At 40.3% G+C, this 14,271-nt stretch overlaps 1 protein-coding gene across 1 annotated transcript in view; it reads left to right on the forward strand.

The window, feature by feature from the left end:
* Positions 1 to 8,661, forward strand: part of WIPF1 (WAS/WASL interacting protein family member 1) — a 33,613-nt gene extending 24,952 nt beyond the window's left edge. The window contains exons 6-9 of the mRNA XM_015561824.1: positions 8 to 74; positions 3,680 to 3,889; positions 4,671 to 4,784; positions 8,079 to 8,661. Coding sequence (XP_015417310.1) covers positions 8 to 74; positions 3,680 to 3,889; positions 4,671 to 4,784; positions 8,079 to 8,134 — 447 coding nt within the window. The 3' untranslated portion in view covers positions 8,135 to 8,661. The remainder of the gene's footprint in view (positions 1 to 7; positions 75 to 3,679; positions 3,890 to 4,670; positions 4,785 to 8,078) is intronic.
* Positions 8,662 to 14,271: the final 5,610 nt, after the last annotated feature.

Consider the following 14,271-nt stretch of genomic DNA (forward strand, 5'->3'; position numbering starts at 1 on the left):
ACGCTCGGGGCCTCTGCCTCCCCCGCCCAGTGAGCGCCCCCCGCCCCCCGTGAGGGACCCGCCGGGCCGATCAGGTATGGCGAGGCGTGGGGTGGGTGGTCTCCCCGAAACCCAGCCTGCACAGGGCACTCCTGATCAGGGGCTGAACGGAGTCCAGCTGAAAGCCTGCGGGAAGCCTTGGGCTGCTTTCATCTTACCTCTGTGATTGCATCTTGGCCCCGTGCAAACCCGAGGGCTGCGGGGGCTGATAGCTGTTTCTGTCCGTGTTTTAGAGATGAGGAGACTGAGGAAGCAAGAAAGTGAGAGGATCACAAACTAGTTAATACCGAAGAGGCTAGAACTCTTTTCTTTTTTTAAAATATATTTTTATTGATTTCAGAGAGGAAGGAGAGGGAGAGAGAGATAGAAACATCAATGATGAGAGAATCACTGATCGGCTGCCTCCTGCACGGCCCCCTACTGGGGATGCAACCTGGGCATGTGTCCTTGACCAGGAATCCAACCGGTGACCTCAGTTCCTGGGTGATGCTCAACCGCTGAGCTACACCCGGCTGGGTGAGGCTAGCACTCTTTCATCTCATCTCACCACTCTGCAACCCGGCCTCCCTGAAGTGGTTTCAGATGTCCTAATTTGGGAGATAAATTCCCGTCTCCTGCAGCAGGGCCCGTTATTCCAACAAAAAGGGCAATTATTTAAGAGGGAATGAACTTCTGCTCTTCTCTATCTGTCAAGCTTTCCGGCCGCTTCCCTGCATAGTAAAGACAAATGTTAGAGCCCGTTTGGCTGTTGGCTCCCCTCTCCGGCACACAGAGCCCTTGGAGAATCAGATAAAGGCATAGGCCTTCGCTTGACAGAAATGCTCACAAGCATAAACTCGAGCTACGCACGGTAGTTCATGGGCTGGAGCACCTGCTGAAGCACATCTGTGGCCCCTGCCTAGGGCTGAGAACCTGAATCTGAGGGAGCAGCTTTCAGAGTATGAATTGAAGTGTGAGGATTACCCAGCATCATACTCCCCCTGTAATTATAATCGGTGCTTTTTTGTTTTGCATCAGTTATTGATGGAATCAGGGGAACTATCTACTTTTAAAATTTAACCTTATACAGGCAAGATGTTTGGAAATGGGGCATTTTTTTCCCCTCTCTGCAAAGTTAACGGACCTTTGACCCTGTGACCTTGGGAACCTAATAAACACCATTTTTTAAACCAGTGGCCCCAAACTTGACCATATACTTCAATCACCTGGGGAGCTTTAAAAAGCACGATGCCTGGGCCCCTTCTCCAGGGCTTCTGGTTTTGTTGGTCTGGGTTGCAGACGGGGCATCCGGATACTGGGATTGCAATGTCCCAGTGACTAATGTGCAGGAAAGTTAGAAAACCACTCCGCAAACCGCACTGCCACGGAGAGTCCACTCCAAACATACAAACTTACTAATCCGTTCAATCCAGTCCCTAGACATTGTGGCATCTCATTAAGTAGTCTGCAGTGAATTAACAAGAACAGGTAGTCAGATGAATGAAACACAGTGTCTTCTTTTTATCCAAAAGCTATGGATTTTCCCCCAAAGTGGTTGAGAAGCTGATTGCATGGCTCTACCAAATAGATGAATCAACAGATTAAATCTCCCCCAAAATAGGGTAGTCACATATAACATTTATTGTTCCTTTCAATTACATAAGTCAGATCTGTTTATTATAGAAAATAAAATAATCTATAATCCTACCACCACCACCACCTAAAAATAATCATTCATAAGTTTTTAAAAATTATTTTAGTCTTTTAAAATATATATATATATATATGTTTATAAAATTAGTATCATACTATGTATATTGTTTGGTATTAGTTTGTTTTTTATTTAACACTATTTCATTAACATTTCCTAATATGATACAATCTGACTTTTAATGACTGCATAATATTAAATCCTACAAAATACCTTAATTATTTAATCCCTCACTTGGTCATATAGGCCATCTCCAGATTTTTGCTGTTGCAGATAATGCAGGAATATATTCTTGTAACCAAATATTTGTGCACATCTCTATGTATTTCCTTGGAATGAATTTCTAGAAATGGAATGTCTAGGTCAATGGGTGTGCAGAGTAAACTATGGATTTCATAGGTACTGCCAAATTGGCCTCTAGAAAATTCCTACCAATTTACATCCCCACAAGGAACATATGCGAGATCATCGAGGGTGGATTTTGAGAGGTGGCTTAGCTTCATTGTTAGGAGAATGGGCTTTCAAATTTGACAGATTTGTAGTCAAATCCTGGTTCTTCTCATTAGCCTCCTGACTTGGTCTTTTTAACTTTCAACACCTCATCTGCTGTCTCTACCTTTCAGGGCTGTTATACAAATCCAACGAGATTAAGTGTATATAGTGGTTATTTCCCAACATAAATGACCACTTTTGTTATTATGCTGCCAATGGGAAATAGAAATGTTTCCTATTATGCTTGCCCAGGGTGAGAGACCGGCCAGGGCAGGGCATGCCTCCTGCCTTCATCAAGTGTCTGAGCCAAGACTTCAGGCAGGGATGTCTGCGATGGACGGTCGTCCCTTTGTAGGTCCTCTGATTGGATTCTGAATATGCAGTTAATAAGAGGTACTTACATTTATAGCACTAAGATGTGTGTTACAGGAAACGTCAGCATCGGACAAGTGGAGCACACTGCTGAAGATCAGGAGTCACTAAGGTCATTTTGGTTTACAGGAAATGCTTAAGTTCTTCTTTTTGTTTATTTTACTCACGACCCAAACAGCCTCTGCACTTGGAGGATGGAAGAGGCAAGATAGGTTCCTTTTTACTATCAAAAAGAATTTACTGTGTTATTTTCCTAGGAACTTAAAGTTTTCTAATTCTACCATACCACTGCATTTTTAAAAAGTGGTTTCAGATACTTATGTAGTGCTTTTTATTTGTTTTTTGACTAAGTATTCCTGGCAACAGTGCTGTGGGAAAGGTAACTATTTGGTGCTCTTTGTAAATAGGAAATCAAGCTCGGTAGGCAAGCAGCCTGCTCAGGGTCAGGGTCCTGCACCGGCATTTCTAGCCATGCACACTGATGAGCTGTTTGTCACTCCCTGCGTTAATCGCCCCCCGAAAGAGGAAGAATCAAGAAGGAACTTCTATTCTCAGGATGACTAACATTGGGTTTCCTGACCCACTTCTGTCTGGAAAGAGATTGTGTGCCCGTGGAATTAGCAATAATACTGTGCATTTAAAGAACTTAACCCATCTGAAGATCTAAAATAACTTCATAGCTTATTCTTCATTTAAAATCCTCTTTTAATACAGCACTTATTTAATAAGTATCATGTTGCAGTAATTAGTTCAAGGGCTACTTAAAATGATATTAAAATGTGTTTTAAGTATGTATACGATCGTCTGTATAAACAGATTATCACCTGTTGTCAACTATATCATCTCCAACCTCAATACTCACAGCCAAAACAGCCACTGAGCTGTCAATATGCACTCATTCCACCTCTGTGTATACATATGTGCATTTCTGAGTTTATATGTGCCTACTCCTTGCTTGGCTAAATCTCCTAGGAAGTGTCCACCATTTCTCCATGTTCTCGGTATCCATCAAGGACACAATAACTGCACCTTGGTGATGGAGAATGTAAGGTATGGCCCTAAATGTTGGTTTTTCTTTTACTCCAGGCCCTCTCCCACCTCCTCCTCCAATAAACAGAAATGGCAGCACATCTCGGGCCCTGCCTGCCACCCCGCAGTTGCCGTCCAGAGGAGTAGACAGTCCCAGAAGTGGGCCCCGGCCCCCGCCTCCTCCGGACAGGCCTGGTGCTGGGGTGCCTCCCCCACCTCCACCATCAACATCAATTAGAAACGGCTTCCAAGACTCTTCATGTGAAGGTGAGGCGTGGTCCCAGCTTCTTGGAATCCTACAAGCTGTAGAGCAGCGGCTGAATGGGAGATTTGTATTTGGGTGTGTGTTTGCATTAACATTTCTTGTTTGCATGACCCTCATTGTTATCACGCTACACTGCTCTATCTAACCCAGCGATTTTCAACCTTTTTCATCCCATGACACACATAAACTAATTACTAAAATTCTGGATTCTTGTGGCACAGCAGTTGAAAATCGCTATTCTAACCATTTTGGGGCCCACCGTGATTTCAAACCAAAAATAGTGATCCTCCTCCACTTTCCGAAGTCAGGTCATTTTCGCTCTTCCTTGTTTGAGTCACATTTGTTAACTTTCCAGCGATACCAGAATTCTGAAAAGAACCATTTGTAAATTAGCTTCTTATTACCTCCCTTTCTAAACAGTTTGCGGTAGGGAAGAGGCCCAATGACCTGAGGTATTAAGCAGCTTCCCTCTTCCTCTGTTATCAGAGGGTCCCAGGCATTCCTCCCACTGGTGGGAGGAGCAGTTAAGAGAGGTGTCCCAAGCCTTGGCCCCCAGCTCCCGAGCATCGCTCTACTTAAAATCCCTTGGATCTCGCTTTGGTTTGATTGGCAGACCCATATATTTTATCCTGTGCGATGTCAGTGACATTTCTAGTACTTCCAGCTTTTCTCTAAACTTCTGGACGTAAGACTAGTTCTCAGTTCTAGCTCATCCTGTGCTTTACATGACGTTTTCAGGGCAGATTGCCTGTTCTGAAGGCACTGTTGGTTTCTCTCCCTCAGATGAGTGGGAAAGCAGATTCAACTTCCATCCGATTTCTGACTTGCCACCTCCAGAGCCATATGTGCCAACAACCAAAAGTTATCCCAGTAAATTGGCAAGAAGTGAAAGCCGGAGTGAGTATTTTTGCAAGGGCTTTTGGTGGCTTCCTACTCTAATTGATAAAACTCTGGTTTATATACAATTGCGGGGGGCATAGAAAATCCAGGCCTATTGCCTGGAGTGGGAGACTTCAGAGAAGTCACTTCCGGGTTTGATGCCATCTAAATTCTGGTAAACTCCCCTTCTGCACATGATGGGAAAATGGAGATAATCCAGAATGCAGATGAGAAACAATTATTTTAATGTGTCATCACAAGCCCAAAACACTGTTGGGTTGCTAGTAGATCAAACTGTATTATTTTGCTTGTTTAGACAATTGCCCCCATTTTGATCTTCCTAAGATGGCACAAATAGAACCATCTGTTTTCTATTCCTACTAGTTTTGATACAAGCAAAATGTCTTAATTATAACAAAAACTTACTGAAATGGCCTTATTTAAATATATTATAATTATAGCTTTATAGAGTACTACATGAAAAATTTAAGTGTACCCATAATCTCTCCACATATTTTCATTTACCAGGTTCTCATCTAATTTTTATCCATCTAATAATTCTGATTAATTTATATGGTTGTAGTTAGAGAGTGAAGTTTTTGGTAGTGGGGTTTATATATTATTGTTTAGTAGACACTTCCCTATTTTATCACATGGTTTTTATGATACAAGTTTCCATCAAGTCCGCATATAATAATTTAGTTTGCCATTATTGGATACTTAGGTTACTTCTGTTTTGTTTGGGTTTTTTTGCTAATATATGTAATACCACCATAAGAAGTGACTCACTTTTCCACTATTGGGGGGAAATGTGAACAAGAAGAGGAAACAGAAAACTAAAATTTTACAACAAATGACTAGAACTGAAAAAGAATTAGCGTAAAATATACATATATCACTGATGAGACTCAGACCTGTGACAGGCTTAGCTTCGGAACCAAACTCCCAAAGCAGAAATGTGTGGAGAAAAAGCATCTGAACATGTCAGATAACCGTCACAATGTCCCTAAAATGTACACACACACACACACACACACACACACACACACCCTTTGTGCTCACTCCCTGGCTGAGCTCCTTACACATACACAGAGCCTGCTGACTCTTAGCACAGAGTTCTTAATATTTAGTTGATTCCCAGCCTTAGAGCAGATTAGTATCAACTGAAGTTAAGGTTGGTTAGAAGCAAAATCACCGACTTCAGGGAGAAGTGATAGGTGGCAAAGGAGGAGATAGGGACACAGAATTGTGCTATATATTAGAGCACAGTACAACACTAGATGTCTCTGTTGGGTTATCAAAGATAGGTCAAATTGTGCTTTGTGCCTGTGCTGAAGAATTCAAAGAATTAGAAAATATTTTAGGAAAAATTTCATGAATAGAAGTAAACAGAATATTGCTGCTTAAAAGGAGTAGTTTAATTCCTGGGGAAAATCATTGATGTGGAATATTGCATTCCTAGACGATGCCTAATAAGAGGTAGAGTTATAATAAAAATTATCATGCAAGAGTTGGTGGTTGAAATTTTGGGTGAAAAATGATTCTTCACATGGGACAAATTTCTTTGAGCTCTGCGTGTTTATATATGCATGTTTGTAGTGTGTGTGTTTATGTCGTAAGAGGGCCTTCTATCTGGTAAGAATACAGCCTGCTTTTCTTCCCTCTTGGGCACTAATAAATGAATTCACTTTAAGGAGTTGTTCACATAGACTCTAAATATGTTAATACACACACACACACAGGTGGGCAAAAGTAGGTTACTATGGTAAAAGACATGTAGGTTATGGTTATTAGAATTGCTTTAGTAAATCAAAAGAATGTCTCAGTGGCACAGTGCACTTTGCCTACGTGTGTGTGTGTGTGTGTGTGTGTGTGTGTGTGTGTGTGTGTGTTTTAACTTACCTTTATGTTGAAAGTATTACAGATTACATATATTAAGTCAGTTACAGAACCATCTTCCCCAGCCCCTCTAGATTTTTTATTTAATAGCTGATCACATTCCCTTCCCCATCCTCCTGTCTTTAAGACTTTATGAAATTTGAAGACGGGAACTATGTCCTGCTCACTGTTGTATCTTCCTGGAGTGACACAGAACCTGAAACATGGTAGACACTTAAAAATATTTCTTAAATTGGTGGATTAATTTCCACTGCTCCCCCAAACCTCTTTTTGTAGATACACTTTAAATTTCTAGCATTGTACATTTTAATATTTTTATACTGATGAAGAATCATCTCTCTAAAACACACATAAAGTACTATCAAATGGTTTTATTCTGCTCCTGCTACCTTGGCCTCCAGGCCCACAGCCTGGGAGGGCACCCAGACGGCCCTGAGCAGTGCCACCTAGTTCAAGCTCTGCACAAGGCCAGCCCTTGTTTTGCTAACCTGTGGTATAGCAGTTGACAGTCAAGGCCCCATGACAGATGGGTGGTGTGAAACCAGATGTCTTTCCTCAGATGCCTGCCCAAGAAAAGACTTGGTTGGGATAGTAAGAGGAACAAGCAAGACAATGGGATGCCACTGTTTTCCTCTGACTCCTGTCCTTGCTCAGAGACTTGGTTCTATCGCAGAAATCCCTAACAGGGCTACTAGGATCATTATTGAGATGCCTGCTGAAGAATCTGCTGGTGCCAGCTCACCTCAGTCTCAGAGCAGTGGCCTCAGCAGGCACATTCAATTGCCATGTGCCCCTGGTAGACATGCTTAAGCATCTGAGCATCTGGCCCTATGCCTAACAACAGTAAGATCCTCAGACAAATGTGTGTGGGACAAATGAACTTCAAATATTGTAACTGGCTTAAACCTGGATAGCATACAAATATGCATAGAATGCAGTGTGTCAATAATTACATTTGTAAAGAGTAATGACTTTGAAAGATGTTCAAAATGACTACATATGACCTAATTTTTAGAAGACAAAAAGGAACTGTTCATATATAGAAAATATATAAATAATGTTATCTCTGGGTGGTGCAAACATGGGTGAATCTTTTGCTTTGTTTTTACTTATCTATTTTTTCTAAACCTATAATAAATGCATACTACGTTTGTGATAAGAAGCAATTTTTTAAATTTTCTTAACTTTATGCAAGTACTCGGTAGCCAGCGGTGGGTCATCCTTAGTAATGTTTGTTCAGATCCTTACTTGCTTCTTCCCATCCCCTCTCACTTCTCATCCACCTGTGCCAGTTATTTCCATCCCTGGTTAGGGTGTATGGTTGTGAATACCTTTGCACACATCCTTGAATTTCTACAGTGAGAACATAAGCTTTCTAACCAAAATTTATATTTTGTCTATTTTTTCATCAAGGTGGATCCAACCGAAGAGAAAGGGGCGCCCCACCCCTTCCTCCCATCCCAAGGTGATCCTAGCCTGCTCTTCTCCACCCGAGCCCAAGAGCTACTTCTGTTGTTGCTATCAAGAGTTGCACACCCTCCTCCCCTTGCCTTCCTTGTCCCTTTCATACTGGGAGTAGGGAAGAAGGGAGGGTGATGTGGGAATATGTGTGTGGGGGGGTGGGAATGCAATGAATGCACCTAGATTTTTATCCTGTGTATATCCTCAAAGCTATTGCTTGCTTCAGCTACAGCCCACCAGTGCTGACTGCTTGGGTTCAACTAGCTTTTATGGCAAGTAGGCAGAGATGAACTGTGTCCCAGCTTTCAACCAACCAGATTCAAACATTCACTGCATGTTTGCTACAGATAACGTTAAAGTCCCTGAGAGCTGCTTGCTTCCATGCCATTTTTGCGTGCTTGGCCTCCTGTCTGTTTCCATGAACCACATGTGGACCACCTACACAAGTTGCTGAGCAAGGGTGCACATGACATTTTTGTGGTTATAGATTATAACCTTTGGCAGCCTGAGGTAGGCTCTAGGACAGACTGTCCAACAGAAATATAGTGTGAGCCACATATACAATTTAAATATTTCTAGTAGCCACAATAAAAAAAGGAAAAGAAATAGGTGAAATTAATTTTAATATATTTTTACCCCAAAATATCATTTTTACCTGCAATTAAAATAACAATTATTAATGAGATATTTTACATTACTTTTTTTGTACTAATGCTTCAAAATCTGGTTTTGTGTTGTACACTTAAAGCACATCCCTATCTGGACTAGTCACAGTTCAAGGACTCAGTGACAACATATGGCAGTGGCTACCATATTGGACAATGCAGGTCTAGAAGACAGAGGCTAGCACAAATACCTCCTGTTTAAAAAAAAAATGCACAATGATGTTTAGCAATTCAAGAGGTCACTAAAAATAAAGTTAGGACCCAACACCTTGCCTGGCAGACAGCTTGACCTTAGATTGTGCTCCCTTATTTTCCTTCTTCCCTTAGTATCTGTGTACAAGTGTTGCTTCACAGTCCCAAGGTCAGAAATTACTCTAATAGGGTTTACAGTTACGTGGAATAAAGCCATTGCAAGGAAACTGAAAGCCTGTTGGGGCTTCTGGGCTCAGAGCCAGCTGGCTGGAGAGTATCTGTCAGCTGGACTTCTGCCTTGCCCATTGGAAAAGGCCGCCCAGCTTGCTCCTCAGGCGGGGAGGTTTGTAGGCTCAGTAGTGGGGGTGGGGAGGGGGTAGTCAGGGAAAGGTAGCAAATCAGAAACTCAGAAGAAGGGATCAGATTTGGCTTGATGAGCAAACTCTAAAAATCTAAATCTGATGCTTATGGGGTTGAGAGAAAGAGACCGATACTGGAAATCAGAGGGAATTTGCTTTGAAACTATCCAAATGCAGCTATGCAAATACAGCTCCCGAAGGGACCTTAGGGAAGAGCCAGCCTTGCCTTTTTTTGTATGATTTTGTTTACAGACTTTACTGGGATTTTTAATCTAGCTACAGAGTTGGGGGGGGAATGTCCGTTTAGTTATTTTATAACAGTTGATTATGTTTGAAATTACCATTACTTGTTTTTCAAAGCACATGGTCACAAATGTATATGTATATCTACCTAAAGTTTGTATCATGGTTTCAGTGTATTGTTCATCTGTGACTGAGAGATGCTAACAAGAAATCAATCCAAAGAAAATTTTGAAAAAAGCATTCCTATTTATAGAATAACTGTTTCATTTATATAAAAGCAAAAGAACTTAGAGTTCTATTAAATGGGATGTCTAAATAATTATGATGTTGCCCATTTGAATATACTGTATTTTTATAACTTTTCTTGCCAAAGTCCTGGGCTTAGTACATTAGAGAACGTGGGTCCCTCCCTCCTCTACCTTTAATTTGTCTTTCAGGCACTTGGGGTCCTTTACCCAAAGAATCAAGAAATATAAAGGTATAACAAGCTTGGCAAAGTATTTCCTCCCCCAAAAAATGGTATTGCTCATATTTTGGTAATATAGCAACATCGTTTTATTTGGGATTCTTTGATCAGGTATCATTCTTGAATCTATAGTTGATTAAAACTCCTATGAGAAAGCCTAATGACCCACTTCAGAAAAGAGGCCTTGCTAGCAAATATGGCAGAGGAAAGTGTGACCCAAAGAAAGGGGGTCTGGATTTTGTACAGGGAAGTACGAATAGCCAATTTCCTTGTATATCTCAACTTTGCAGGTACCATCCTAAAGTCTGAAACAGGGTCACAACTCAAAGTTACTATTCACCCAGGAGGGAGAAGTTTTAGAATGTGTTTTTTAAGTGAATGTTTCATGAATACACTTATGTTCTTGCTTTGAAAGTTAGCAACCTAATTGCATCCAAAACTCTGAATAAGTTCTATGCTAAAATTTTCAGCTATGGTAAATCACAAAAATGAATAATTTTCTTCCCTGAAATCAGAGCTTACATGTGTTTTTCCATAAAATTTCCAGGTAATGTATTCAAGATGCAATACAGTATTTTAACATTCACATATCATTTTATATTGAAATGTATTACAGTATTAAAATTCAGTGTTCGGTATTTATTTCACTATGCATTTTATTTAGTAAAAGCCTAGAAAGTGTTTAATCCAATGGTGCCTTACTTTGTGATTGGAAAGAAATCAACTTTTTATGTCTAAGTAGCAGGTTATTTGCATATTTGTAACAAACGGTTAGGCCTTTATATTTTAACTTGTAATACCAATTGTGTTATCTTAGTAAGATATGGGATGGGATAATTGTTAAAGTGCCCCGAATTTTTGGTATGAAATTAATTTTCCCCTGTTTATAGTCAGGGACTGTAAAGAAAGAAAAAAACATTTTTCATACCACTGCACTATGTAAACAAACACATTTTGGTATCTAAGTCATGGGGATAGTTTAAATGGGACAGAGTCTATCCAAGACATCTGTGTCTTTGTAAGTTAGCCACCAAATAAATAAAAGCAGAATGATATGAGTGTCACCTGGTGGTTTTTATTTAAGTATTGTCTATGTAAATGTAAACAAAAAAGCAAGTGTCTGTTTTCCGTTTTATACTCTGGTAAAGAAAGACATTCTCGGGAAAAAAAAAGAAGAAAAAGAAGAAGAAAAGGTCTCTATAAGTAAGTAAATATTCATCGCATCCACTTTCTAATACCTTGTTTTTCCTGAGAACCTGTCTCTTCATCAAAATCTTTTGTCTTTGAAACAGATGCTTCTATTCTGTGGTAAAGATGGATGGTAGAAGCAATGGAAGATGAAATTAAAAAGACTAGCATTGACATTGATAAATATAGGAAAGGCCAATGGGAATTTAGGAGGCCTTCCCTCAGCAGATAGGACCAGATTTGGGTGGATGGGCAAAACTCTAAAATTCTAAATCTGATGCTTATGGGGTTGAGAGAAAGAGACCGATACTGGAAATCAGAGGGAATTTGTTTTGAAACTATCCAAATGCAGCTATGCAAATACAGCTCCTGAAAGAACCGTAGGGAATAGCCAGTCTTGCCCTTTTGTGTGTGATTTTAAATTAACAGCTGTGTATGTAGGTGTGCCTGTGTACCTATCTCAGTATACTATAATAGTTAAGAGATTAGGAAGACCTGGCTCCATCGCCTACTTAACTTCTCTAAGCCTCAGTTTCCTTATGTAGAAAGTGAGCTATCTTATAGCATTAGTAAGTGCACTAAATGATAACGCACTCACCCTGACTTCTCTAAGTGCTCAATAAGTGGTAGCCACTATTAGTATGAACTGAAAACAAATATTTATATAATGATCTCAAACTAACTAGAACCAAATTGACTAGAAGGGGATTTACTAGTGTATTTTTAAAGGAAAGCAGTAAGAGCAGAAAAATCATCCCTATCAGAAATGCAAACAACCTCCAGATGAAAGTCACCTCAGGTGCTGTCAGCCCCTTACACTTCACAGGCTGGGAAACGAAAATTCATGTTACTTCAGTTCTCAAAGGAATTAGTAGATTCAATTGGAAATCATAGAAATTGAGACTTGGAAAGAGCCTTATATAAGGACAGGCTTGGAATTTATAACCCACAGTGGAACACTTTAAAGTGGAAAGGATGCTAATAATCGTTGCCCTGGCACCACAGATATAAGCCAGGGCTGCCTTGGCAAATGGGGCCATGTGGTCACCCCGAGCAGAGGTCATCTAGTCCAACTCTGTGGCCTTACAGTTGGGTAAATTAAGGTCCCAAATCACATACTAATAGGCAAGCAGTATGGCCCTTCATCATAACACACTCAGTTCTTTATAATCCTATCACTTGCTAAAGTCTGTTTCACGTGTCTTTCACATTAACTGGAAAGAAGGACAAATGATAAGTTAGAGTCAGAATGAGTCATGGGCACATGAACCTGGATCTGAATCCCGGCTCTGCCGCTTGCTCCCTGAAAGGCCACGGAAAGGTAGTTAAGCCCCCTGAACTCCAGCCCCCTCAACTGCAAAATGGTTACAAAGCTTAAATGAATGTACAAAATATCTGGCACATGTCAGGCACTCAGTGAAAGTTAGTTCCATTCCATTTCCTAATCCTTCTGCCATCGAACCTAGGCCATATTCAGTAAAAAATTTTCATTGCATTCAAAGGAGTCTGATAAAATGTAATTACAGAATTCTTAGAATTATTAGGGAAACAAGTCTGGATATTATTAGACAATGAGCTGAAATTTGGCTTAAATCTTCACTAGGACGATGCCTGCCAGAACACCTGGAATATCCATCATGGACTTCACAAAAATGTGTTTTAGTTATGAGGAACTCCCACTTTTTTCCTGTTTGCTGTCTTTCTGAGCAAGTTAGTAAGTTAAAGGTCACCTGTAAGAATGCTATCTATTTCCGATAGGTCCCTGAAACAAACAGCAGCAGATAATTGGGAAAACCTTAATTCTATGGAGCTATTGTATTCCAAGATTCATTTTTACATTTATTCATTCAAATCATCAACAAACACTGACTTCGATTTAAGCAAAGATACACATTCTACAACAGGAAAGTACTAGTCCTGGAACCAAGGGTGTATATTTAAATTCTAGATCCAATGAGAACTTTAGCCAGTAGGCACAACCCCACCCTATCGCTGATTCTGGAATGTTCCTAACAACTGACACAAGGCTCTTGGGCTGGCTGTGTCCATGAAAGGGAAATTGCCTTGGTCTTAACGCTTGGAACAAAGGCATGGATAGGTCCCAAATGAGGCCACTATGGAATAAATGGGAAAACATCAAACACAGCAATGAAAACACAATTTTATACCATTGACATTCTATCTAATTTACTTATCTAGAAGACAACACTTCCATATTGTCCTTATTCTTCATCTAGCCGCCACCAATTATTGATTACCTACAATGTACGACAAACTGTGCTAAGATCTTTGCAAATATCAATGACTGTGTTACTGTTGATCTTTGTGACTTTACACATGGAGAAATCAAAGCCTGAGTGGATTAGAAATCCTCAAGGCACTTGCCTTGAATAGATCCAGAATTCAAACTCAAGGTTGAGTAAATAAATTTGAATGGTAAGTCGTAATATCATTGTCAACTTTTCATATCCAGCTTAAAAACATATTGACACTTTATAAAAGCAAGGACATTTTAGTAAGGCAAAACAAAGAAAAGACCTAATCCTAGAATGAAACACAGTAGGCTCTATTGAACAAATACAGCTTCACAGAAAACTCACTGTGCATTGTTCTTTTTTTCCTCATTGAGCTATGGACTGGCTCTAGCCCTGTACCTGCTTTTACCACCCGGGACATTGCCTCTTGTAAGTGATTGAACGTCTTTCAGTTCTTTGGTTCTTCACAGCTTGAGGGGTGGTCGTAATTTCTACCTTGAGGTTTTTAAAGCAATGTTATATACCTGCACTTCTCAGCTCATCTAATCAGATACATGTTACCTTTTAAGTGATCTCGAGGGAGCCAGTAAAATTCAGGCATCATTCCTAGAAGTAGTATTACTGGGTCAAATGGCAGTTCCATTTTTAAATTTTTGAGGAAACTCCATACTGTCTTCCATAGTGGCCGCACCAGTCTGCATTCCCACCAGCAGTGCACAAGTGTTCCTTTTTCTCCACATCCTCTCCAGCACTTGTCATTTGTTGATTTGTGGGTGG

Source organism: Myotis davidii, unplaced genomic scaffold (assembly GCF_000327345.1).
Source record: "Myotis davidii unplaced genomic scaffold, ASM32734v1 scaffold370, whole genome shotgun sequence".
Taxonomy (NCBI): Eukaryota; Metazoa; Chordata; class Mammalia; order Chiroptera; family Vespertilionidae; genus Myotis; species Myotis davidii.